General features: G+C 34.8%; 1 protein-coding gene and 2 long non-coding RNA genes across 3 annotated transcripts; all 3 read right to left on the minus strand.

Annotated features, from left to right (window-relative positions):
• Window positions 1-7,950: 7,950 nt before the first annotated feature.
• Window positions 7,951-9,291, minus strand: LOC113722627 (uncharacterized). Its single transcript, XM_072049498.1, has 5 exons — window positions 9,199-9,291; window positions 8,749-9,108; window positions 8,537-8,657; window positions 8,297-8,441; window positions 7,951-8,096 (listed from the first exon to the last, which is right to left on the minus strand). Exons 2-5 carry the CDS (start codon window positions 8,841-8,843, stop codon window positions 7,951-7,953), a joined length of 507 nt encoding a protein of 168 aa, XP_071905599.1. The 5' UTR covers window positions 8,844-9,108; window positions 9,199-9,291.
• Window positions 9,292-9,850: 559 nt separating this feature from the next.
• LOC113722634 (uncharacterized) lies at window positions 9,851-17,964 on the minus strand. The gene is made up of 3 exons (XR_003456765.2): window positions 17,752-17,964; window positions 12,663-12,681; window positions 9,851-9,887 (listed from the first exon to the last, which is right to left on the minus strand). It is a non-coding gene; the product is annotated as an uncharacterized lncRNA (long non-coding RNA).
• Window positions 17,965-20,259: 2,295 nt separating this feature from the next.
• LOC113722621 (uncharacterized) lies at window positions 20,260-21,729 on the minus strand. Its single transcript, XR_003456763.2, has 2 exons — window positions 20,921-21,729; window positions 20,260-20,684 (listed from the first exon to the last, which is right to left on the minus strand). It is a non-coding gene; the product is annotated as an uncharacterized lncRNA (long non-coding RNA).
• Between the last annotated feature and the right edge of the window lie 3,383 nt (window positions 21,730-25,112).

Genomic DNA, 25,112 nt, shown 5'->3' on the forward strand with positions numbered 1-25,112 from the left:
GTCCGGGCTACAAATTCAGTAAGGTATGCTTTTGAAAATTGGGAAAGCCCTCAGGAAGCAGGAGCCGACTCAACCTATGGTGTCCCACTGACCATAGTTTTGTTTCTTTCGGTCTATTTGACTGCCAAAAAATCAGAACCTGTTAATCCCTTCAGTCTCTTTGAAGACTGACAGAATCCTTGCAAGCAAAGTCGAAAGACATTGTTAAAGCTTATTGACCTTTTCCACAAGAATGGCACCTAGATGCGTTGTGAGGGGAAGTAGCAGAAACCTGTTGATAGTTTCTTTTTGCACGAGACATGTTGTGGCGCTGAACATTCATTTTCTTGTTTTTGAGGCCTTTAACTCAGGACATTATATATAATCTAGGTTACCTGATATTGGAGGGGGAAAAGAATGCTTTGAGTGATATGCAGTTTGATCTCTGAACTGCTTTGCCACCATGGTTCCTCAGGTGGGAATCTGTGGCCTCATGTACAACTTATTTAGATAAGTTGGTGTACCTCTTCGAGTGGTGCCCCTGCTGTAGCTAACACCATTTTTTACCCTTATTTCTAATGTTAGGTTCTATCGAAATTCCTGGCAAGTCTGCAACATTTTGTATCATGCAAGATGGGAAGTCTTTTTACTTGCGTAACATGTGTATGTTACAACTTGTGGGTGTCAAAATGGGCAATTTGGGCATGTTTAGAGGGCTTCGAGTCGGGTGATAGAGTGTAATTAGGTCAACTCATTTGTTTTCTGAAAACGTCAACTCTCGTTCGTTCAGCGTCTAAATATATGCAGTCTAAAGTAGAAGCAGGAAATCCAGCTATTCATTTATGACCCTTAATTTTTGGTTTTATTAAGTCTTCCCCTGTTTTCCACAGAATTTCACACATCAGCGCACACACTGCCACTCTTTTCTGGTGTCCATAGATTTTAATATGCAGTTACGGTACTTTATTTCGTATTATTTTATTTTATTTTTGGTTGCGTTTTCTATCAATTGGGGCCAGGTACAATTTTGGATTTTCGATTTTGCCCTTTTTCAACATGGCAAAAACTTGCATAGACGTGGTCTACGGTCCCACATGTAAACCGAGTGATCCCACATTCAGACTTTCTACTCCCCCGCTCAATCCCAAATTTGCTTCCTACTCTCCGTGATAACCCAATCATCAGCATCTCTTCTTCCTTAAGTACTACTTCCCCCAGAATCACCGCTTCCTTCCTACCCTATTCAGCATCACCATATTATCTGCATCCCTTCATTACTTCCTCTCTCTTTCCTCCCCAAAAGTTTTTTGCCTTCATTGGTACCTACTCCTGAGATCTTTCTCCACCGAAACCAACGCCACACTCTTTTTTTGGGGTTTTCTGCCTCTTTCATTTCCTGAGATGCTTTAGTGTTTTTTTTTCTTTTTTTTTTTTTTACGGAAAACCAAAAATAAAGCCAAAATAACAAACCAATCCAAGCAGAAATTACCGAAAAAGAAAACAGAGGACTTGGGGCGGGGGTTTTTTGAAATTTTACAAGGCTGAGATGGAGTTTGCCAAGAAAGCAAAAGTAAACCTGACCTGAAAAATTGTTGCTAAAAGATTTGTACTTGTATGTATGTCAAAAGAGGAATTTACAAAAATTGAGAGAGAGAGAGAGAGAGAGAGAGAGAGAGAGAGACAGAGACGGAAGTGCAGAGCGTTGAAGTCACACAAGGTGATGGTATTGAGAAGAGTTACTTTATGCTCAACCTGTGGAAAAGAATTTGAGGCTATATGCAATACACTTTGCTCCGAGTGGTAAAGTTTATTACGAGGGAGAATGATTAAAATGGGTCCTCGCATTGAAAAAAAAAATCCATTTTCTGATCGCATGACCAAATACCTGTATGAGAAAGAGACGACAGTTACAATATGTGCGAGTTAAAACTGAATTCAGTCAAAACCATTCCATGCTTTTAAGGGAATACTTTCTTCCCAAAAAAAAAAGAAGCTATCCCACCACCACTTTTGAGAGGACGGGAAATGGGAGGTGGGACATTTTTTAGAAAAATTTGCCATGCATTTTCTGGTTTGAGACTTGGTTAGAAATAGGTTGCATGACTAAATACCTGTACGAGAAAGAGATGAAAGTAGCAATAAGTGGGAGATAAGAAGTAGAATGTGAAAGATCACGGCTTTACTACGAACCTGTAAGGCCTATGAGAACGACTGCAATGTTTCATCTTGTAAGAGAGCACAGCCAAGCAAAATTGCTCTCCCATGATTGCTTTTGCCAAACCAAACCCCAAGTAGCAGATTGCAAGTAATTGAACTATAAGTGGTGTCAAATGCAACAGCATCACCAAAAGCTGAAAATGCACGGACGGAGTCTCCATAAGCCAAGCGTTTTCTGCTTTTCCATCTTCCTCAGTAGTATAGTAGTAGACAAATCCATCATCCTTCTGTGCCATGGCTTTACAAGCTTCAAGAAGCTCTTGGAGATCATTCTCCCTCTTCTCATCTCAGACAGCCTTTTTTTCCCCCTAACATGATAATTTCTGTTCTATTCTTATTCATACTCTATACTAAAGGGAAATGGTAGACCCAAAGGGGATTAAACCACCATTGGACCAAATGGATGCCTTGTGCACCCTCCGGTGAAATTTTTTAGGAAGTTTGGATAAGAAAATGCAAGTTGAGAGATTTGAATCCTGGACTTACACCCATGTAGACACCAAATTTTTTTCAAAAAATTTGTTAATTTTTATCATGTCTTTATTTATATCATTGTTTAAATATTCATTTTATTTTATTTTTGTAGGGAAAGAGAAAAGAAAAAAATGGAATTTTCAAAATTAGAAAAAAAGAATATAATAGTAGAAATTTCCTTTGTCTTTAACCCAACAAAATTTCCCCCAAAAACAAAAAAAAAACCTTTACCCCAAAGCCCAAGTGAAAAACCTCCCAGAAGCCCAAGTCAAGCCCAATATAAATCTGGAAAAAGAAAGAAAGAAAAAGGCCCATCAACCCATTCCTATGTTTTTCTCAAAAAAAAAAAAAAAAAAAATGCTGCAATTGCAGCAACGAAGATAGTACAAAAGTTGGTTTTTGAGACAACAAAAAATTCGTTTTTGCTTCTTATCTCTTTCCCTTCAAGTTTAGCAATCACTTGGACACCTAATCATAAAAAATCTAGCAAGAGAGAGCGGTCAAAAATCATCAAAATTGCTCAAAACATGCCACATGAACTCATTTCTTCTTCCTTTTTTTATCCCAACCATTCATTTTTGGTTTGAGGTTTTTTGGTCTCATTTAAATAGCAAAGAAAGTAAATTAGCAGGAAAAGAGAAAGAAAAATAAAAAAAAAGGAAGAACATTTTATGCAGAAAATTCTGAGAAAAAAACTGGGAAATCAGCTCTGTTCCAGCGTGATTTTCTCTTTCGTTTTAGATCCTTTTGGAGTAATTATTTTTTCTACGCCTTCTAGAGATATAGAGAAAGAACTTTTATATTGAAACTTTTCCCAGATAATCAGTATAGACCCCTCAAATCGCAGCCCAAACATCGCTCCTCGAAACTTTTTTCTGCTAAAATTGAGCCAAGGCTGACTGAACAGCCCTGTTCATCTGCATTTGCTGAATTCATCCTACCTCTGTTTGGCTAAATATTTGTTGCTGAACCATCTATGCTTGTAGGAGAGAAAATTATGTGCTGAACATTTCCTGAAACAACATCTCCAAGCCTCTCAAATTGGAGCTTGAAATTATGGCATCATCAGTACTTGGACCACTGCAGCAAGAGCTTGCTTGATTCGATTTCCCCATTTGGGAGCATTTTTTTTTTTATGTTTCTCCATATTGGTTCGAGTTTGCAAACATCTTTAAGTAATTATAACCCTTTCTCTCAATTGATTTAAAGTTTTCCATGAGATTTTAAGCCATTACATTAGCTTTTATAAGTTTTGTGCCTTAGATCTCATTTTTTTCATAATTTATAGTATTTGATGGTCCGATTTGATGTTTAAATCAATTCATGAAATCATGGGAAGCATGCATATGAAAAGATTCGGTCTCAAAAGTTAAAAAAAAAGGACTTCCGGCGAGATTCCAGTAACTTTGACCAAAATTTTTTCAATTTCCAGCAGGTTGATTCACCGAAGACTTCATACCCTTTGGAAAATTCTTTATATTTTTTCTTCTTTTTTTGCTCCAATTATTTTTGTTTTGTCCTATTATGTTTCATCCATTAAGATGTAAAATTGGGTATGTTTTTGGGTTTGAAAACCGGGTCAAAGACTTTATTTTTGGCTGGGTTTGCATGTGAGTTATGATGCTTAGGCCTAACTTTTTTTTTTGTTGGATTGGTTTTAAATATGATGGGCTGATCGATTTTTCTGGCTTGGGCCGAAGAGATTTCTGGCCTAAAAATAAAACAAAAATGGCCCAATAATGTTTTCTTAAGAAATCAAAAGCGAAATTTTATAATCAGTCCCCTGATCTTTTGAGTAATCTCTTTATGGCCCTAAAATTTTGAATTCTTTCAATTACGTCCTTAATTTAATTGCATTTGGTCTCTAGACTTTATTTTTCTTTGATTTTGACCTCTAATCTTCGTAAAAATATAATTTAACCCAAAAACTTTTCAATATTTGCAATTGAGTCTCTAATGGTTTTGATTTCTTAAGTATAATTGTTTACCTTCTTTAATTGTTAGCCATGCTTCATTTGAATGCATTTAATTAGTAAAGGGTGTTTATATTTATTCATATTTCTTTGAAGTAAATAAAGTGGATTTGCTATGTGTTTATATTTTTCTTTTAAATTATTAATTAAATTGGTACCTTGACTATTTTGTTGATTTTGGAGTATAAATAGGGCAAATTCAACCTCATTTAACCACTATTTCAAGAAAGGTACCTTCTATTATTATTTTAGTTCTTTTATGTGCTCCTATGTGTTTCTTCTGTGTGATTGCATGTTTTGAATGTTTTTTTTTATTTACTCATTTTATCCATTTTAAGTTTCCATTCATTTTATTTAATTTTGATGATTATTTGGGAAGCATTAAAATGTTAATTGTAATAGATAAGTACCCAAGAAATGTGTGTAGTTAAACCATGTAATAGATAGATTTTTTTTTTGCCAAAAATATAATTAGTTAGATAAATGTAACAGATATGTTTATTATTTTCACAATTCCCCTTTTAGATTATAGTTAGGACTCCCAATGTAATAGTTAGATCTTATTTGCTAGCATACTTATGTGTTTATGTATTTTTTCGCTTTCCTAGGATTTTATATTTAGATGTTATGTCTATGTGCTATATGCTCTATGTGTTAATCCCTTCAGTCTCTTTAAAGACTGACAGAATCCTTGCAAGCAAAGTCGAAAGACATTGTTAAAGCTTAATGACCTTTTCCACAAGAATGGCACCTAGATGCGTTGTGAAGGGAAGCAGCAGAAACCTGTTGATAGTTTCTTTCTGCACGAGATGTGTTGCTGAACATGTATTTTCTGTTTTTGAGGCCTTTAACTTAGGACACTAGATAGAATCTAGGTTACTTGATATTGGAGGGAGAAAAGAAAAGTCATATGCAGTTTTATCTCTGAATTCACTTTTAAGGGAATAAATGGGAGAAAGCTGAATTTACCAAAAAAAATGGGAGGTGGTTAAGAGAATACTAAGTACAGTCACATGCTGGTTAAAACTGAATTCAGTCAAAACTATCCCATGCTTTTAAGGGAATACTTTCTTCCCAAAAAAAAAAAAAAAAAAAAAAGCTATCCCACCACCACTTTTGAGAGGACGGGAAATGGGAGGTGGGACATTTTTTAGAAAAATTTGCCATGCATTTTCTGGTTCGAGACTTGGTTAGAAATAGGTTGCATGACTAAATACCTATACGAGAAAGAGATGACAGCAGCAGTAAGTGGGAGGTAAGAAGTAGAATGTGAAAGATCACGGCTTTACTACGAACCTGTAAGGCCTATGAGAACGACTGCAATGTTTCATCTTGTCAGAGAGCACAACCAAGCAAAATTGCTCTCCCATGATTGCTTATGCCAAACCAAGCCCCAGGTGGTAGATTGTAAGTAATTGAACTTTAAGTGGTGTCAAATGTAACAACATCACCAAAAGCTGAAAATGCACGGACGGAGTCTCCATAAGTCCGTGCATGTTTTCTACTCAGTAGTGTTGTTGTAGACTAATCCATCATCCTTGTGTGCCATGGCTTTACAACCCTCAAGATGCTCTTGGAGATCATTCTCCCTCTTCTCATATGAGACAACCATTCCCCCCCCCCCCAAAAACACGATCATTTCTATTCTACTCCTATTTTTTCTTTCCAACGTGATAATTTCTATTCTACCCTTACTTCTACTCTGATTTTACACTAAAGGAAAAGGGCAAACCCAAAGGGGTTAATAAAGACTTTGAGGGGATTGAACCGTCACCGGATCAGACGGGTGCCTAGTGCACCTTCTAGCGAAAGAGATTTGATCCCTCGACCTACAACTAAAGGGGGATCGAAGTCCCTTCTTAGTAGGGATGTTCATCAGCTGTTAATTGGGAATTCAATAAAAAAAATTTCTGGGATTTGATAACCGATTTGTCAAGATAAATATCCAATTACCATTCAAACTTTAGTTTAGTAAATTAGATTTTGGTCGGAGAATTGGTAGTTCGGTAACATCCGAAATTCGAAATGTCGATGGTAAGCTAAAATATTTCAATTTTCTATAAAAAAAAAATATTATTTCACCAAAATAATATTGTATATTTTTCAGCTTTTAAATATAATAATAATAATAATAAAATAAAATAAAAACACCAGCACATGATCAGTCATCAACTCATCATGACATTAAGTAAACAAAAAATAACAAATCACTATTGCATCTTGTCATTTCCCCTGTCCAAACTCCAACCAATTCTGTGATGCTGTAAACCAATACTAAAATGTCAAATAGTTAGTACACAGAGTAGTTAAATAGTCAATGGTTAAACTAGTCAATAAATTTGTTAGTAGTAATATGTAGACATTAATTACTGGTTAAGTAATTATTAGTTACTATTTACTAATTAGTACTTGGTAATATGTATGGACATAACTAATATATATGTGTATATATTATAAAATTTAATAATCCAAATTTGGTAAGTTTCACCACTAAATATTGAAACATTTGACAAAAAGTTCTTTCATGTCATGATTTTGAACTTATAAAGGATTCTCACCGAATGCACTCTCTCTCAAAAAACAACACAAGCCTTAAGACATAGGCTCTTGGTACCACATTGTTGGTTTTTTAGAGTATAAACTAAAAAATAACACCTTAGTATTGCAAAAAATTAACTTGTAAAAGACTTGTATGAAACTGGAAATGAATTTATGTTATTTATTTATCAACTCACTATTTATAATAATTACATGAAACAAACTATGATAATTTCTAACTAATAATTATCCTAAAAAATCTCAACAAAACTACTTGACAACATAATGTTCTACTAGCACATCTTAGCTAAAATATTTGTTAACAAACCAATATAATCTTTGGTTAGCAAATATTATAACAAGACTTATTCTTCTATTAACTAAATTATTATAATATCAAACACAATCTAAAAAAATTTGTAGGAAAAATTGGCATATCTCAACAATTTGAAAAAGCAATAGATACCTACAGAACAGCGAAAAGAAATCAGCTGCACTAGGATAATACATTGCTGCCATAGCATGAATAATCCACTTAGGTAGAAATAGTGTAAGATACTTTTCGAAGAGCAGTCCATTGTAAAACAAAAACATGTTCATCCAATGGTTTGGCATCACCAGCATTTAATAGATACATAACCAAAAGCATAAGGCTAGAAGAGGTAGTAGACGTGGTGATGTTGTCTAAATCACAAAAACTTCATAGTTAGATCTGAACATTCAGACAATAGCTATTTTAATCCAGTACTAGATCATTATGAATATATGTTCAACATAATGCTAATTTTGTCTTCTTGGTAGTGCTAATCTGAGCAGTTTCGAAGCTGGCTAGTGGGCTGGTTACTCCGAGATTGTCTGTTTCATCGAAATTGCTTGCCATATTGATGCAGATGCTTGTCGAAGGGCTCTTATTCTCTAGTAAACAAAGATGTTTGAGGCAAATAGGTTAGTCATTTAATTTGGACCTTAGACTGAGTAAATCGTATAGCATTGTTAGTAAGTGGTCCAATATTGTCAATATTTGTGAGAATATTATCCTGTGATTCAAGGGGAGTAGGTTGCATTGGAGAGTCCAGTAAGAAAGAACCAGGAGTCTCGAGCGAGTTCTGATGTACCTTCACCCTGATTTTCTTCATAAAAATGCACAACAGTGTAGCGTTGCTGGAGATATCCATAGCGGCTCTGAGCTGGCTGTATCTGGACCTCTAACAGTTTAGTTTTCAGAGCTTCGTGGACATGTTCCAATGGAAGCTCAACATTCTAGTAAAGGGACACAACAACACATATATTGTTAACAGCATTAGAAATTTGAAAAAGAAATTGAATGAGCAAATTGCCTGTGAAAGGAAGATTACTCTAATAAAGTACTGCATGGCATCCAGAGCAGAGTAAGTCAAAAGCTTCTCAGCTAATTCACCAAATAAAGTAGCTGTTACATTTCCAGTGTTATCAGCAAGATTAACATCAAAACGGCATCTGTGAAAGAATCCCAAAATCTCAGTAACTAATATGATATTAGAAAAATAATCTAGACAGACATAGATTGACAAAAAGTATGGCGATAGACCTTGGTACAGCTTCCTGGTATTCAGAACATTTGTTACATAAGTATGGATGTCCATGAGAAGCATCAGTTGCTTTGTAGCATTTCTTACATGCCATATACCAGTAACGCTGGAAAATGTTTTGGAATGATATGGAAGCCTTGACCCAAGCAAACTAACACCGAATGCACCAAAAGTTCAGTCAAATGATAACAATGGCATCTATTTTTCGTGCAACCTTCTCTATTATTACCTTCTGAGTTGGTTGCAAATAAAAAATGAGAGTAAACTTCTGAGGAGATTGTAGAAAGAGATCTGGGTTGTATCGAGTATAAGGTTTTTCTTTAATGATCTGAGCAAAAAGCACTGCATTCTGTCCAGCCCTGATGTCATTTTTTATTATGAGAGATATAAGCACATAAAAGTATTTTAGTGTGAATTGAATGTGTACAAGAATTAACATTTGCTGGTACCAGATCTTAAGTTGCCTAGCTTCATGAGCAGGAGGATCGACCAGAATAGTTGAATCCAGCCTAGTAGACAGGGTAACCCCTTGCAAAAAGTAGTAAAAAGTAATAATGTTAGTTACTTGTACCAATATACAGAGACACAATTGTAAGGTAACACAGTATTGCAAGTGGTATAGCAATTTAATTGGCATAATTACCATTGAAAAACTTAACCTTCAGCCTTCTGCAAATGATAACCGGGAAGTTGTTTATGGTTTCTGCTATGTGGTGGCCTTCAATATCTATAAACTTGTTGAACATTGATAGTTGGAGAGGTATACTTCTGCATTTGTTTACTTAGAAAATATAGTAAGTTACAGCCAAAAGGAGATATAGTAACAAGAGTGGTATAAGTTGAGAAAAATGTTTACTAACTCTTCATTGATGATCACAAAATCCTGCACTTTGCCAGGTCCAAATTCATTTGTGAAAGTATTTATTGGTAACACAGAGATAACAACTGCCAGGATGTCTAACATGTAAAAATAAGTAGCAATGATTAATAGATAATCGAGCGAGAATAGATGACAATAACATATATGAGTCGTAATTTTCACTAACCAACAGCTTGCTCTTTCAGCTCCATGAATTGGGCTAATTCTTTAAACATGGTATAGGAGAACTTTGAAGATGTTATATCAACATCAATATACCTACATTGCAGAAAGAAAATAATTAGGCTACATTGTATTCCAAGTCATAGTAAGAAAATAATCAGGTTTACCGTATTTGTGTACCAAGGCCATTGCATCAATATACCTACATCGCATATCTCTAGGTCCACCAATGACAGAGGCTAGCAGGACTATTTCTAGGCCGATTTTGTTTCCATCTATCTCACCTATTGAAAGGCTATCTATTACTCTCTGCAATATTTCTATCCTCACCTCATTCTGCCTCCTCTGACAATCATCTAGTCTACATGTTTCAATTTTTATGCAAATATCTAAGGCAAATTGTTGTAAGAGCCTGCCTGTATGGAGTAACATAGATCTATCATCATCTCTCATCAGAAATTCACAATAATATTCTCTAGTAGTGACATTATTTCATCTGTTTTCCCAGCGGCAGCAACTGCAATTTATGCATTTAAACAACCTGAGAATACTCTAGAGAAGAATAAAAATAATAAGCAAGTTGAAATGGAGTTGTTTAAAACAAAGCTAAAGGGCTTGCCTCTTCGTTTAGAATTACTCATATCCAGAATACTACTTGATGAGGTGGGATCAAGTTGGTTATTCTCATCACAAGATTCAGATGTCTTCCATTTACTTGAGCATTTTCTTTTGATGTTACGATTCCATCCAGTTTCACCATGATGGAACTGGAGAAGACCTTAATAGTGGTGTATGCGATGACTCGTATTAGAATGGCTGTACGCCTGGATATGAGCACCTTTTTTGAGAGTTCTATCCTCATTTTCACTTCAGATGGCTGCTACTTGTGAGGATGTAGGAAGATTATAGACACGTTGGTCTAAACTGGGATCAAAATTGAGGACAATGTTATGATCTTTAGATCAGAGATATTTTTGAGATCTTCAAAGAACTTTTACTAAGGATTGTTGGAAACGATGCACATCAGTAGCTTAAGTGTGCTTTCACAAAACATCTCTGAAATGTTCAGCCTCTTTGACAGCTCATTTTCTGTATAAAAAATGTATAGCTAAACTCCAGAAGCCTTACCATCCGATGCCATTAAGCTATTGAGGAAATGGTAGACCTGCCCCTGAACGCGGAAGGCATAGACACCATTGGTGTTCTTAGTAAGTTCTGAGTCATACTTCGTTCCAACCAAAGTGAGAACTAAATTGTTGTTATAAGATCTAATGTTTTTATGGAATTCAACACTCTCCTTGTCAGTTCCAGTAAGCAAACGACATAAATCGTAAGGTATTGCAACAAAGGAAGAGGAACTTCTCCTCCAGAGCAGCAAAATTTGCTAGTTCTAGATGGAACCTTTTGGCAGTCAGGAGCATCAGGCAAAATCATAGATTTTCTGGGCAATGAATACAATGCAGATGATCTTGATTGGCTATCATTACTTGTCTTTGCTATGAGACAAGTATATAGGGCATAAATATTTTGAGAGGAATAAATAACATTAGCACCATAGCATGGTTGAGAGTAACCAAATAACCAGTAGGAAGGAAACTTAAATAGCAACCTAACCTACGGGGCTGCCTGTTTACTATTGTGGGTTGGGGAGGCCTAGTTGCTAGTTGTTGATAAAGAGGATGTTTGGCAGAGAAAGACAATGAGCAGAATTGAAGAAAACAGAAACAGTAAAGTTACCGAAATCTTTATCAAAGAAACAAAGAATGAACCATTGGATAGAAGGGAATCTTTATCAAAGAAAGAAGGATAAAAGATCAAAGATAAACAGATAGCTGTAATAGCTCCAGGATTTCTGATAATATGCATGGCGCAGAGGATTTCAAGAGACATAGGAATGGTGAACAACCAGGGGTTAAAAAGGAAAAGAACCATGTAACCTCCAAAATCAGAACCTTCAGAAGTCCCTACATTTGCAGAGGCATTTTCTTGATTCAGAGGTGAGGAGGTATGTCTTGCACACTTTGAGGAATCCAAATTAGCGAATACATTCTCAATCAGTTTGGTCATCCACTTATCATCTAAACCACCTAATTACGAGGAGCAGTTGAGGTAGATCCAGGGTTCACCTCGCTGTGGCTAAAAATAGGGCCAAAGATTCAGTATTGAAATCATCACTACTGAGCCTAGAATTTGGGCAAGTCGAAGCTGGACAATTTCTACATGACCTAAGCCTGCCCTAGTAGTATAAGTTTTTCGTTCTCTTTTGACTGTTTTCTTCAGTTGAAGCAGCAGTAGAAGTATTCCTTTTTTCTGCATAAGCCTCTCATTGAACTGTGCAATAACTTTTCTCATGAGATGACATTTCTGCATAGCACTTACCCCGGTGAGCATTTCTACCGTCTAACTTAAAGGGATATTTCAAAGTAATGAAAAGATTGAGAAGCTATATTTTTTGGATTAAAAAGACCAGTGATACAGCTAATAGCAAAAATACATTCCCACAAGTATGCAAATCTGCAATCAAACAACAAAGGCTAAGCTCTATTTTATTTCAGTAGAAATAAGAAAAGCAGCTGAAAAGAATTAGAGATTCATAACTTAAAACAAATGAACAAGTAATCTATCTGCAACACCATCAGGCATGATTTAATCTAACCCAAACAAACAAAATCTAACTAAGTAAATCTTAAGCACCTGTAGCATATGCTTGGATTAACAGTCATGATATTTATAAGGGACATGAAAGGTCATGATCAAAGAGTACAGTGATAAAGGAAAATGAAGGTGGCAAAATGAACACAAGAAGCACACAAATGAAAGCTTACCAATCATTAATAGATGCATAAGATACAAGAGATAACACATACATACCTTGGAGAGGATCTGTAGCCTTAATAAGAGTTACCTGACAAAAGTTGGCAGAGATGGTGGATCAGTCCGGAGTAACAACTGTAATAGCAAAATTTATATAGCCAAATGACATATTACAAGATTAAACCATGCTGGAACAGTCAGTCCATAACAACCAGATTACATTCATTCAACTGTTATTTTCTTTCAGACGGTACTTTCTTGCAAGCAGAAGCATGTGGAAAAACAAAAATATAAGCAAACACTGTAAGCTAACTCTATAATAGCTATATTTTTTGAAAGGAAGGCAAGAATAGGACAAGTATACACTCACATGCTATACAACTATAGAAAGATTGTTCAGCTCTAAATGGCAAACAAATTACAAAAAGGAAGAGCCAAAGTATATGGAGCTATACTGAGGAATTCCCCTTTGAAAGCTCAAATTATGAGGGTAAAGTAAGGATCTCCGACAAATGTTTGAAGCAAGCATACAGAAGGCATGATAACGATAATAACAAACTAAATGCAGAGTAAGAGAAAATGAAAAACAATGGATATGATAATAACAAATGAGGAGCAGAGCCAGAAAACAATACTGAATGAATCTAAAGAAAGAAAAAAGAAAGCATACCAGGAATTAAAAATGCAGGGAAAAGCCACGAACAAAGATTACCAGTAGCAAGGAAGTTGTTGATTAACATACCAAAAAAAAAGCTAAGTTATTACTAATAAAAGGCAAGAGCAATGAATGAAACAGCAGAGCTGTGGAATTGAAAGCAAGCAGAACAAGAAGATGGAAAAGGGGAACAATGAAAATGTAACACATTTAAAATGAAAGGAAAGAACAAATAGCTGATTACTTCTTCCATCCAAAACAACTTTTCCACTACAGAGCTCTCCATCATCAATCAAACAATATAGCAGTCAGAAAGAAGAGTGAGTCCTCAGAGCCCGGGCATGGACTCGACAGTTATTATATAACCCACTTAAAAGAGAGTGATAAGAATACAAGAGGACTAGAAAGGGATACACGTCACAGGGTAATTATCTTTGCCAGACGTTTGTTAGTGCAGAATTTAAGGATGTCAGAAGGACAAACGATTATTCCATTCTTTTGTCCAGGGAAATGGAAGCAGGATTGAAGTGGGGAAATTAATTAGACAGAATTGTTTAAAATGTCTCGTACATTTTGCTATGAATTCTTTCGTCATTCACTTTTAAAATATTAATTTTATGTTCCTTACAAATTTAAGTTAACAAAATTTGATTCCATCTAAAGTTTTCGACTATTTTTTAATCTAAAATTACCACGTAACCCATATGTAACCATTTTTTATGTACAAAGATGTCAAATCTCACCTTCTTAGTAGCAAAAAATAACTTGAATTGGGTCAAATCCCACTTTTTTAGAAGAAAAAGTGAATATGATTTGGGATATATCCTACTTTTTTAGGGACAAAAATGAATATAGATCAAGTTATTTATTTAATTACAAATAAGATATAACATTTTTACATTTTAGAAAATGATATGAATAGGTTACATGATTATCAATGACTATTAATAAATTTAGAATTAAAATTATGAATTTGATTGAAAAATAACACCAAACTTTAGAACAACATTTATAAAGTAGGGTTAAAAGCAAAAAAACTCCCTGTGGTATACCTAATATATAGAAAAGCCCCCTGTGGTTTTAAAACATACAAAACCATACCTCATGTTTTGAACTAAATTGCAAACTAACAGAATTTGTTAAATTTAACAGAATCCAGTAAACTTAACGGTAAATTTAACGGAATCCGATAAACTTACAGAATCCGGTAAGTTTAACAGCCGAAACCATCATTTTCGTTAAGTTTAACGAATTCTGTTAATTTGCAATTTAGTTCAAAACATGAGATGTCGTTTTTTATATTTTGAAACTATGAAGGGTTTTTTGTGTATTAGGTATATCATAGGGGACTTTTTTTATTTTAAGTATATTAATAGTTTAAAATATTTCAAGTATATTAATAATTTTTAACAACCTGGGGGTCAAACATAATATTGAAAAAGCTTTGACCCCACGTTAAAACTTCCGCATTTCTCCCTCTACTCCCTGACGCATACCACAGAGCACTACTGCCAGCGTTTCATTTCTTCTTTCTCCAACCATTCTGCAGCTCCTTTCTTCTTCTTTGTTTTTTTTTTTAAATTTTTTTTTCATTCTTATTTTGTTAGTTATTTATTCTCAATCTCACAAAATATCAAGCTTTTATCTGTTTTCTTTAAAATTTTCTCTTCTTCATCTCTCTTTTTTGCATTTTTTTGGGTCTTTTCTCCTTTTGAATACATCCTTGATCTTGTTTAAGAAAAGGCTACAGCATTGATTTTTGATGGCTGAATTGAAATGGAAGAGTGAAAATGAATTTGCAAAGGAGGGGGGAGCTCAAACGGACTCAGAGTTAGAGGTAAGAAAGGAAAAAAATTCGACGAAAAGGAAAATAAGAAAATCCAATTTTTATCGGTACTCCTGATTTTTTATCAAATCAAGTTTTTGACCAATTTGACCGAGTCTCTACCAACTCGAATTTTTAAAATAACTCGAACCGAACACTTGATCGATTCTTGATTCCACCAATCGGATTGGTCGATCCAATCCAAGTTTAAAATCATGGGTTAGACCTACACAATGAGGACGCGTGGTGCATGGAAGGAATCGGAAAACAGTAAAAACGAGAAGCAAGCTCTTCTTGTCCCACTATGGCAGATTACTATATTATTTTTTCGTCCCATTTTATTAATCTTGATTTCTATTTTTCTTTGTCCTAAGTTATTTGGTATCATCTAAAAAAAAATGAAAAGAGACCAATCTTTCCTTTTTATCCTTCCTTCAATTTTCAAGCATTAAAGTCATGTATTTAGCATTAAATGCTTTAACAAACTATTATAAAATTTAAAAATTCAAAAGCAACAAACAAATTTTGAATTTAAATTAAGGAATAATTATGAAAAGAGTTATTCGTTATTTGGTCAAAGATTAAGTTCCGTACATTATGAATTAAATTGACCTTGACAAGTAAAATGGGATAGTGGGGTACCGTATTAGTTTAATCCCACATTTGATAAAGACATCAAACACGGACCAATAGACGGAACATTTCATATAACAAAGTAATTTCTAATCTACATACGATTAGTATAACACATTGATTAAGGAAATTACACAAAAGAAACGAAGATACACTAAAGGAAATGTAACTGCAATTACAAGATATTTATACTATATTGACTTGAATTAAGAGTTGTAAGATGAATCAAGCTACTCAATATTCTAATCGAGTTTGGACATATAAGAGTTCATTTGATTTGGTTAACTAACTAATCAAACTAAATACGAACAGTATTTTGTTTTCAGTATAATTTCAAATTTGGCTAGATTAGCACAAAACTTGCAGTTTGTATGCAAAAAATTTAAAGTGCTCAAACTAGATTATGCTCCTTCATTTGTACAGCCTATTCTAATGATTGATTTTCAAATACCATAATAAATTTTTTATTTCTTAAAAAAAAAACTCGCTTGAGTTTGGCGCTCGATAAATAAACGAGTCAAACTTCGTCAAACTCGATCAATGTGCTGTCAATCATAGACTCTCCCCTAAACTCTATCATTGTGGTTTAAAGGATTAACCACCCCAAAACTTATAATTTACTATGATTTTTTCACCAACAAATGTTTGATGATTCGCCTCTTAAAGTAAAATTCTAATTCCGTCTATGCATCTAGAGTGATTGAAGAGGTTCGCTTAAAAGAGCAAGTGCTCTTTATGGAAAGTAACATGCTAGTACAATGAAAAAAAAAACACTAGTATAATGGCTTATAGCTTAACCATTTTTTTTTTTTACATTTGGATAATGTATTCTTTTTTTTTTTTTTTTGTCTCTCACCTTGATATCAATACTACTAATTACCTATGTTTTCAGAACCGGACCGGATAGCGACTCGGCCGAGGTCAGGGGTCAGGGGTCAATGGGTTCGACCGGGGGTCGATAGGGGTCGAACCGGATGACGTCATAAATAAAAATTATTTAAAAATTAAAACATTATATATATAATATCTAATAATATATTGATATTAATAAAGGTATATCCATATATATTTGATGTTTCAAATATATTTAACAAGAAAATACAAAGAAATTAGAACAATCAAGTAGCAATTTATATTATTTAATAAATATTAACAAGTTTAGAATTAAAATTATGAATTTAATTGAAAAATAACATCAAATTTTAGGACAATATTTATAAAGTATCAAATATTTGAGGTATATCAATAAGTTTTAACAATTTAGGGGGTCAAAACATAATATTAAAAAGTTTGAATTTTTTTAAAAAAAATTACTGTTGAACCGGAAAAACCGGTTTTTTCCGGTCAAACCCGGTTTTTGACCGACTTTGACCGGGTTTTAATTTTCCGGTTTTTTAATGTGACTCGGACCGGCTACCTGGCCGGTTCCCGGTTCGACCGGTTCGACCGGCCGGTCCGGTCCGAGTTTGAAAACAGAGCTAATTACTGCTGTCTATAGTCAAAAATAAATACAAAACTAAATGGATAACAGAGAGAAGCCAAATCTCTCTATCCTAAGCCTGCAAAAGAAGATTCTAAAGCAAAAAATTAGAATCATCATAGGTGGGAAAGTACACACACATATATATATATATATATATATATTACCAATGTAGATAGATATGGTTACCAATGCATACAAATAAATTAGCCAAAAAAAATTCTGACCATAACAGTTTTGAAAAGCAAGATGTTTATATGAGCAATAAATATAGTAAGGTAGAGTAGTACTAATAAGTGAAGAAATCACTTATATAGAGTAGTACTAATAAGTGAAGTTTAGCAGTAAAGCGGGCTCTTGGACTGAATAAGGTCTTAGGTTTGAATCTTTTTCTAGATTTAAACCCTCCTATCTAATCTGAGTGCGTTGTGGGGGGTCGCGGCGTATCGCCCGGTTTGATGTGTCGACTCAGGTTCTAAGTGGCTAAAGTTAGAGTATGTTCCGGATCACCCAAAAAAAAAATAAGTGAAGAAACGCAATCCATCAGTCTTACCGAATAAGGGAGAGTTAACTGAGCAAGAAGAGGAGGATGAAGATTCTCCATTGCCTCCTCGGAGCAAATTTCTGGCTTTTTCCAGCAACAGAGAAGTATCAGTATCTGGAAGAGAAGGCGGGAGGTTTGGCCTGATGGGTTCAGTTTCAGATACTCTCCTCATTTCTCCTCTTCCTCCTCGCTGAATTCCTTGAAATCACAGACTTCTTGATTCTAGTTTTCTACTCCCCTGCCTCTTGTCCCGGATTCGCACAAAAAAGCTCAAGGAATTTGGGGATCTTCCTGTAGCTTCCTTACTTTGCTTTTGTGAAAATAAAAGCAAAGTCACTATTTACTTGTTGTGTGAATGGATTTTGAATTAAGATTTAGCACTTTTGCGGTTTTTTTCTTTTTTTGAAGGACACTTTCGCGGTTCATTCTCAATTCGAGCACTTAATAGCTGGTTTGGGAGTTTATGATAGAAAAGAAAAGGGATAATTTCACATACCTCCCTTGAGGTTTAGCCTAATGGCAAGGACCCCCCTCAATTTCTCATAATTACACTTACCTCCCTTTATCATGTAAAATGACAATAATTTCCTTCATTCAAGTGGGTTATAAGGGGGTTTGTTCTATCGTACAATAGCCTCAATGCCGTTACCTCTTTTTTGGCAAACCACTACCATGAAGACCAATATCTATTTCAACTTTTTCAGTTTTTCTTCTTTTCCATATAATGCATGATTCTATCTGAAATCCTTAAATTCTATGTCTTTGCATAGCATTTTTCAAAGGTCTCATCTCCTTTCTCTTAGATTATCACCACCATCACCAACAACAATATCAAAACCATCACCGACTCCATCTCTGAATCACTATATAACTAAGTAATTAGTTCCCAAATACAACCTTTTTTCCCTTTCTTTGGCCCAACCAAACCTCCTCCCAACACCCGCTTAAGAGTTTCCACTTTTCCATCTTAATTTCTTTTTTGCTGATAAAGGAACAAATTTCAATTTGCGGCATCTGTGGAAAATTGGTCTTAGTTGTAAATCAATACTGTAATTTGGGTTTGATTCTAGCATTTTTTTTGCCTCTTTTATTCCAGGTTGCTCATCTATTGGTCTACGTGTTTTGCTTCGATGAAGGTTGGGTGTGGATAGTTTATGTATGTTTGTATGCTTTTGTTTGGGTTCATTGTTTCAAAGGTATAGTATTTGTGCTTGTTTATTTGGACTGATTTCTTTGAGGAAGCAAATCACTAGAGAGGGCTTTGGTAGAGTATCAAGTATTTAGTTTTTTGGGAATTTAAAGTTGTTAAAGAGAGGAAGACATAAGCCAATAGTGAGGGATAGTTTTCTTTGGTTCTGTTTAGAAAGGGAAGAAATTAATGGTGAAAAAAATATAAATTAAATCACAAGGAGGTAATTTAGGATAATCAAAGGGAAAAATTTCTGATGTTCTATTATTGGGTCTATTTTGTTACCTAAAAGGTTAAAATTGGGGAGGTAAGTCTAATTATTAAAACTTGAGAGCAGGTCCTTCCACCAGCCCATCCATCCAAATGCTATGATTTTCATTATTTTCTTCCCTTCAAAAACCCCTAAACAACTAAAAACATGTCTTTTTTTGTCACTTTCTTTTCTCTATCTCCCTCTTTTTTTTTTTTTTTAAATAAAAATCACAGCTTCCAAACTAGTTATAAGTGTTGCATAGAAATCAACATCAAATTGATTAAATAAAAAAATTAGTAAAAAGAAAAGGCTAAGGATTTTGGCTGGCCAATTTCTCAACTAATTGGGATAAAAAGATTAGGGATTTATTTTTTCCTAGTGTAATATTTTACATGATTTGGATGCACAATGCATAACATCTATTCGCATTTAAATTCTTTTTTATTTTAATTTAAAATGTTGTAAGCATTTGAAACTCATTATGTAGCATGTAAGAAACATTATTAGTCCTAAGATTAGATGGATTAAATGGTTAAAAGTAAGTCTAGTAGGCAGGCAAAAGGGGTCCACCGTCCACGAAAGAGATGAGAGACTAGGGGTGCAAACGAGCCGAGTCGAGTCGAGTTTTGGACTTATCGAGTCGAGTTAGGCTTATTTATATGCGAGCTCGAGTTCGAGCTCGAGTTCGTCGAGCTCGAAAAATGAAGCTCGAGCTCGACTCGATATAGACAAAGGGACACTCGAGATCGACTCGATTATAGCTCGCGAGCTTAGCTCGATTTTGGCTCGCAAGCAGCTCGCCACATTAGCTCAAATTTTGCTCGATTTTTCGGCTCGTGATGAGCTCGAAATCAGCTGACTTTCTCGAAATTTAGGCAAAAAAATAGAATTTTTGTCTGCATATTTTTGGTAAAATTTAAGAATAATAACAGCAATTTTCACATAATCTTGATTTGAGAGGTACAAATTATCCACTAATATAATCTTAAACATATAATATATAAAAATCTAAATGTTCAACATTTGAAATTTTTAGTTACCAATAAATTTCAAATATAAATTGTGTCTTCAGCAATTCATCGTCAAGCCAAGCTGTAATTATGCTCTTCAACTCTAATTACATTAAGAAGCAAAAGAAACCAGCAAATGAGCTATCCAAAAAGAAAAAAGAAAGAAAGAAAAACAGCAGCCAAAAAAAGTCAAAAAATCAGCCTGCTAATTGAGAAATTGAGCACAAAAAATCAGCAAAAATATAGCTTTAAACACAGCTAAAAATAAGCCATAAAAAGGGGCCAAACAACAACCAAAAATTGCCATATCCAAATTAGCTAAAAATCCGTCTTTGTCAAAAAAACATGAACGCTCTACGAAAGTGCTCATCATTCTCCATCCTCTGCAAGTGTATCGTCACTGCTACAAACTCTCCATAGTCCAGAACTCCATTTCCATCAATATCAGCCTCAAGATGGGTTCCCCAGTCAATGTATCTGCTTCAAGCCCCTAAGTTGGACCACCGTAGAAGAAAAAACAAAAGAACATCACGGGGTCCACAACTACCTCTTTTGCAATAGATCTAAAGCTTTGAATGATAAAGCTTTGAAATGATGGATCTACCGAGCAGGGGAAGAAAGAAAGAAAGCTATTATCCATAGATCTAAAGCTTTGAAAGGAGGGGGCTGCCAAGCTGGGAAAGAAAGAAAACGGAAAAGGAAAAGAAAGAGAAGCTGAGTACATACCTGCAAAAGCTGGGTGGAGCTGGTGGAGATGGAGCCGGCGGAAGTGGGAATTTGGAGTTTGGGAGTTGGGAATCGGCAGGAGTCGGCAGAGGAAGTGAGGATTTGGGAATTAGGTAAATGGATGGAGAAAATGAGAAATAGTCATAAACTTGTAAATTTTAATTAATATAGGGGTATTTTTATAATTTCACAATTATTCGAGCCTATCGAGCGGCTCGTCGAGCTATCGAGCCTATGAAATAAAGGCTCGTGCTCGGCTCATTTATATTAACTAGCGGCTCGAACTCGGCTCGAGTTCGGTCAACACGAGCTCGAGCCGAGCTTTGACCCGAGCTGCTCGCGAGCGGCTCGCGAGCAGCTCGGATCGTCAACAGGCCTATGAGAGACTCGAATTGTCATTCTTCTATTAATTTCAAAGAACCAATGGAGGATTTCCACTGCCAGTGCCCTCACTGGCCACCAAAAAATCTTACAAACCTTTTGGAAAAATTTGTAATTTTTATTATTCGTCGTTACTCATTTCAAAAAACATTCACGCTGCCCCACTGTTACCAGACAAAGAGAATCTTAATGATTGACTGCTCTTTGGTCTTGGAGGAGAATCTGACTGGTGAGACCTGAAGTTCACCTCTACTTTAAGCATCTGATCGGTGATAGTGAGGATAGTAGCAGCTTTTGGTACGATAACTGGCATCCCATTGGACCTCTTGTTCAACATTTCTCTGAGAATCTATGGAATAGCTTTGGAGTCGGGATATCTGCAAAAGCTGCTAGCTGCATACAGGGTGATGCTTGGAAGATGGCCTTAACGAAGAAGGGAAACTGCTGAAGGGAGAATGCTAATACAGAAGACACCTGCCTCATTTCTTCCTAATCCGGGCAGCAAGGATGATGTATACTGGACTGCACGTGCCTCTGGTGTCTTCACTGTTAAATTAAATCAGCCATGGCAGTGACTAGAAGTCTAGAACCAAGGGGACAATGTAGCTGTAGATGAATACCTTTAACAAAGCAAAACTGGGACCTGACTATGGAGCTGGGCTAGCTTAGGCCCATTTGAATTGTTATTTTTAAGAATTTTTTAAAAAAAGATTGTATTGTAGTGATTTGATATATGTGAGTTAAAAAAATAATTGAAAAATATGTTCACAAAAAATATAAAAATTTTTCTGTGAAAAATTACAATCCAAACATGTATGTGCTTCTCAACAGATGCGTATTCTGGCAGACTGATGTTGAGGTGTAAATATATATATATTTTTGGAGAATTGACGAGTTTTATATAACAAAATAAGAATTTACACTCTAACCGTCAATTTTCACCTCTTATCTTCTTCTACCATTCTAAGAAGATCAGGTGTAAATATTTGTGTAATAGTAATAGTGCTACCTGTGAACGTGGTTGGAATGAGTGCATTCGATTGTATATACTTTTGTTGCTAATCAATAAAGATTCAATGTTGCTTAAAAAAAGATATCAAATAAGAGAAGATAACTAGTAAATGATTTTTGGTTTCCTCTTTCACTAAACTAAACTTAAATTAGAGTAAATCATAACTCTTAAAGAAATAAAAAAATAGAAAGTTAAAGCAGCTAAATAGCAACACTCGTGCACGTAATTTAATAGTGTAATTTTCTCAATAGTTTATTCATTACCTTTGAGTATCAGTTATGTTGTATATATCTAATTTGAAGATACTAATTATATATCTAGTATATTGTAATATACTCATACTACATACCTAGAACTTTAGGATAAGTGTTTTATTTTAGTTTACTAGGCAATTCAGTGGTTTTGTATATTATCTCAAACTTATTAAGTTTTTTTTTTAAGCGTAAGTGGGAGATTTCGAACAAATTTACTAAGTTAATGACTAGATACGTAAATATCTGGGAAAATCTGAACCTTTCATATATTTGTTTGCAAACTTTGGCTTTGTTTGGATCCTTCAATTTTTTAAAAACCAGTTTTTCAAATACTATATAAAAATTTTTAAAAAGTACTCTAAAAGGTACTCTAAAAAATAGTCTAAATTTTTTTAATGTTTAAAAAAATTCTAAAATATATTTTAAAAACTTTACTACTCTTAAATATTTCAAAATATTTTCTAAAAATATCCCAAAATATACTCTAAAAATTCTGTTACAGTAAAATTTTTCAAAAATACCCCCTAAAACAGCTAATTCTTAGTATTGTTTTGCTTCTATTCTTATAAAAATTGATTTTTTTGTTAAACTAAAATCGATGCAAATTTTGAACTTTTAAGTTGTAAAATTGAAATTATGTGACCCTTAAGATTAGCCCGTTTACTTTCTGGTAGAACAAGTTGAAGTTCCAATTACACGTCTTATAACAGTAAAAGACCAAAAACCCATCTCTAGCAACAGTTAATGACATTAAAAGTATAAAGCTGAACAAGTACACGGGGTCAATATAGTAAATGCATTCACAGCCGGAACACAAATTGTGGGCCCCATGAGCTGAGCGCCCTCTGAGCAATCAATTGTTTCCGGGGCAATTGCAATTAAACTTGGCTCCAGATCTTTTTTTTTGACAAAAAAAAAAATAACCATTATATTAATAACTTGAAAACACAAGATTAACATTACAAAATAAGGGCAACTGCTCCAATATCATCTTGTGCACTCTTCTCGAGCCACATGGGAAAGAATTCTCCTACATTATATTCCTAACAAGCTTCACAGCAAATTGTAAATAAAAGAGAAAGTACAGTGTTCAAACATCTCTCTCATTGCTTGTATATGTTGAAGGATGGTTGCAATGGTGGAGTCCTCCACCTTTCCAGCTTGAATCTTGTCAATTGCAGCTTTACAAATTACAATCTCCTCCATTTTGCTTCTTTGGCCATAATTAGAGCCATTCCGATGGCTGAAGCTTCTTCCATATATGGTTCACGTCTTCTATCTTCCAGCCATGCCCAGGCTTTGATTATTTTTCCATTCCAGTCCCGAACTACACCAGCCACACCAGTCCTTATCATTTTGGGAAGAAATTGCTGCACCTGTGTTGATCATGATCACTCCTCCCATCGGTGGCTTCTATTTCCAACAATCTTGAGTTTTGAGATGTTTCAGACTTTCAGAAGTGTGCATCCTTTCAGTGTCATCTTGGGCTTCGATGAACTCAACCATTCATGATGAGCTTTTTGTACAATCAATCTGCTATCTGTACATTTTATCAGTGAGCATTTTACTGTTTCTGGATTTCTGGATTTCTAGATTTGGCAAAGAATGTTTGCAGTTAGAGCTGTATGATGCTCACCTTTGACCATGGTATTAGCTTCTAAAAATCCTTCCTGCCATATGATGAAATTGCATCTATCGTTCCTCCATCCACCCCAATGTATTGGAAAGAATCCTTCCCACCATCTGATGAAGTTTCATCCATTATTCCTCAACCATCCCATTGGAAAGAATAACTTTGGAGAGAAACATCTCGATAGAGTCTACCAAAAATTCTAATATGTAAGTCAGAAACTCAACTTTGACCCAAAAAGTTAAACTGTTAGGTTTTGGATCCTTACTTATATATTAACCGGTCTTTCTTTATCTCTCGAACCAATATAGGATATAATTTTTTACTCAAGAACCCAAAAATAACATGTGTAGTTAATTCAATTGGGATATAATTTTTTACTCAGGATACCAAGTTGATTCAATTAGCAAATGAACATGTGTAATTAATTCGAGTCCAACTTTTAGTTGACTCGCGAGAATGTGCCTCAATTCATCGTTTTTCTTTACAGGATTTCTTCTTACCATTACTTTGCAATTCAAGATCCCTTTCGATTGGCTCTACTTCTAACGATTGAGGCAATCAAGTAGTAAAATCACCATATTTCTTTTTATCCTCATATTTATTTTGCCATGTGTGATTTTCAAAACTCCACCAACAACGAAAAACTCATAGTCGTCAGAGTTGTCTCGCGCTTGAAAATTGGATCCCTATGTTTTGTTGGGACGCATTCCACACCATCCAAAAATTATAATCTGAATCTAACAACTACCAGGATGAAATATCAATCACTGGAATTGTGAGAAAGTCTTCAGCGATTTATGTCCAAAATTAAAATTGGACTCCATCTTTTTCTTGACTTTTGAATCATGTGTCTAGATTTGCACAGTTAAGTATCTCCATGCTTTCCAGTTTTCCATTCTTACGCCAAATATT

This window comes from Coffea arabica, chromosome 5e (assembly GCF_036785885.1).
Source record: "Coffea arabica cultivar ET-39 chromosome 5e, Coffea Arabica ET-39 HiFi, whole genome shotgun sequence".
In the NCBI taxonomy this organism is placed as follows: Eukaryota; Viridiplantae; Streptophyta; class Magnoliopsida; order Gentianales; family Rubiaceae; genus Coffea; species Coffea arabica.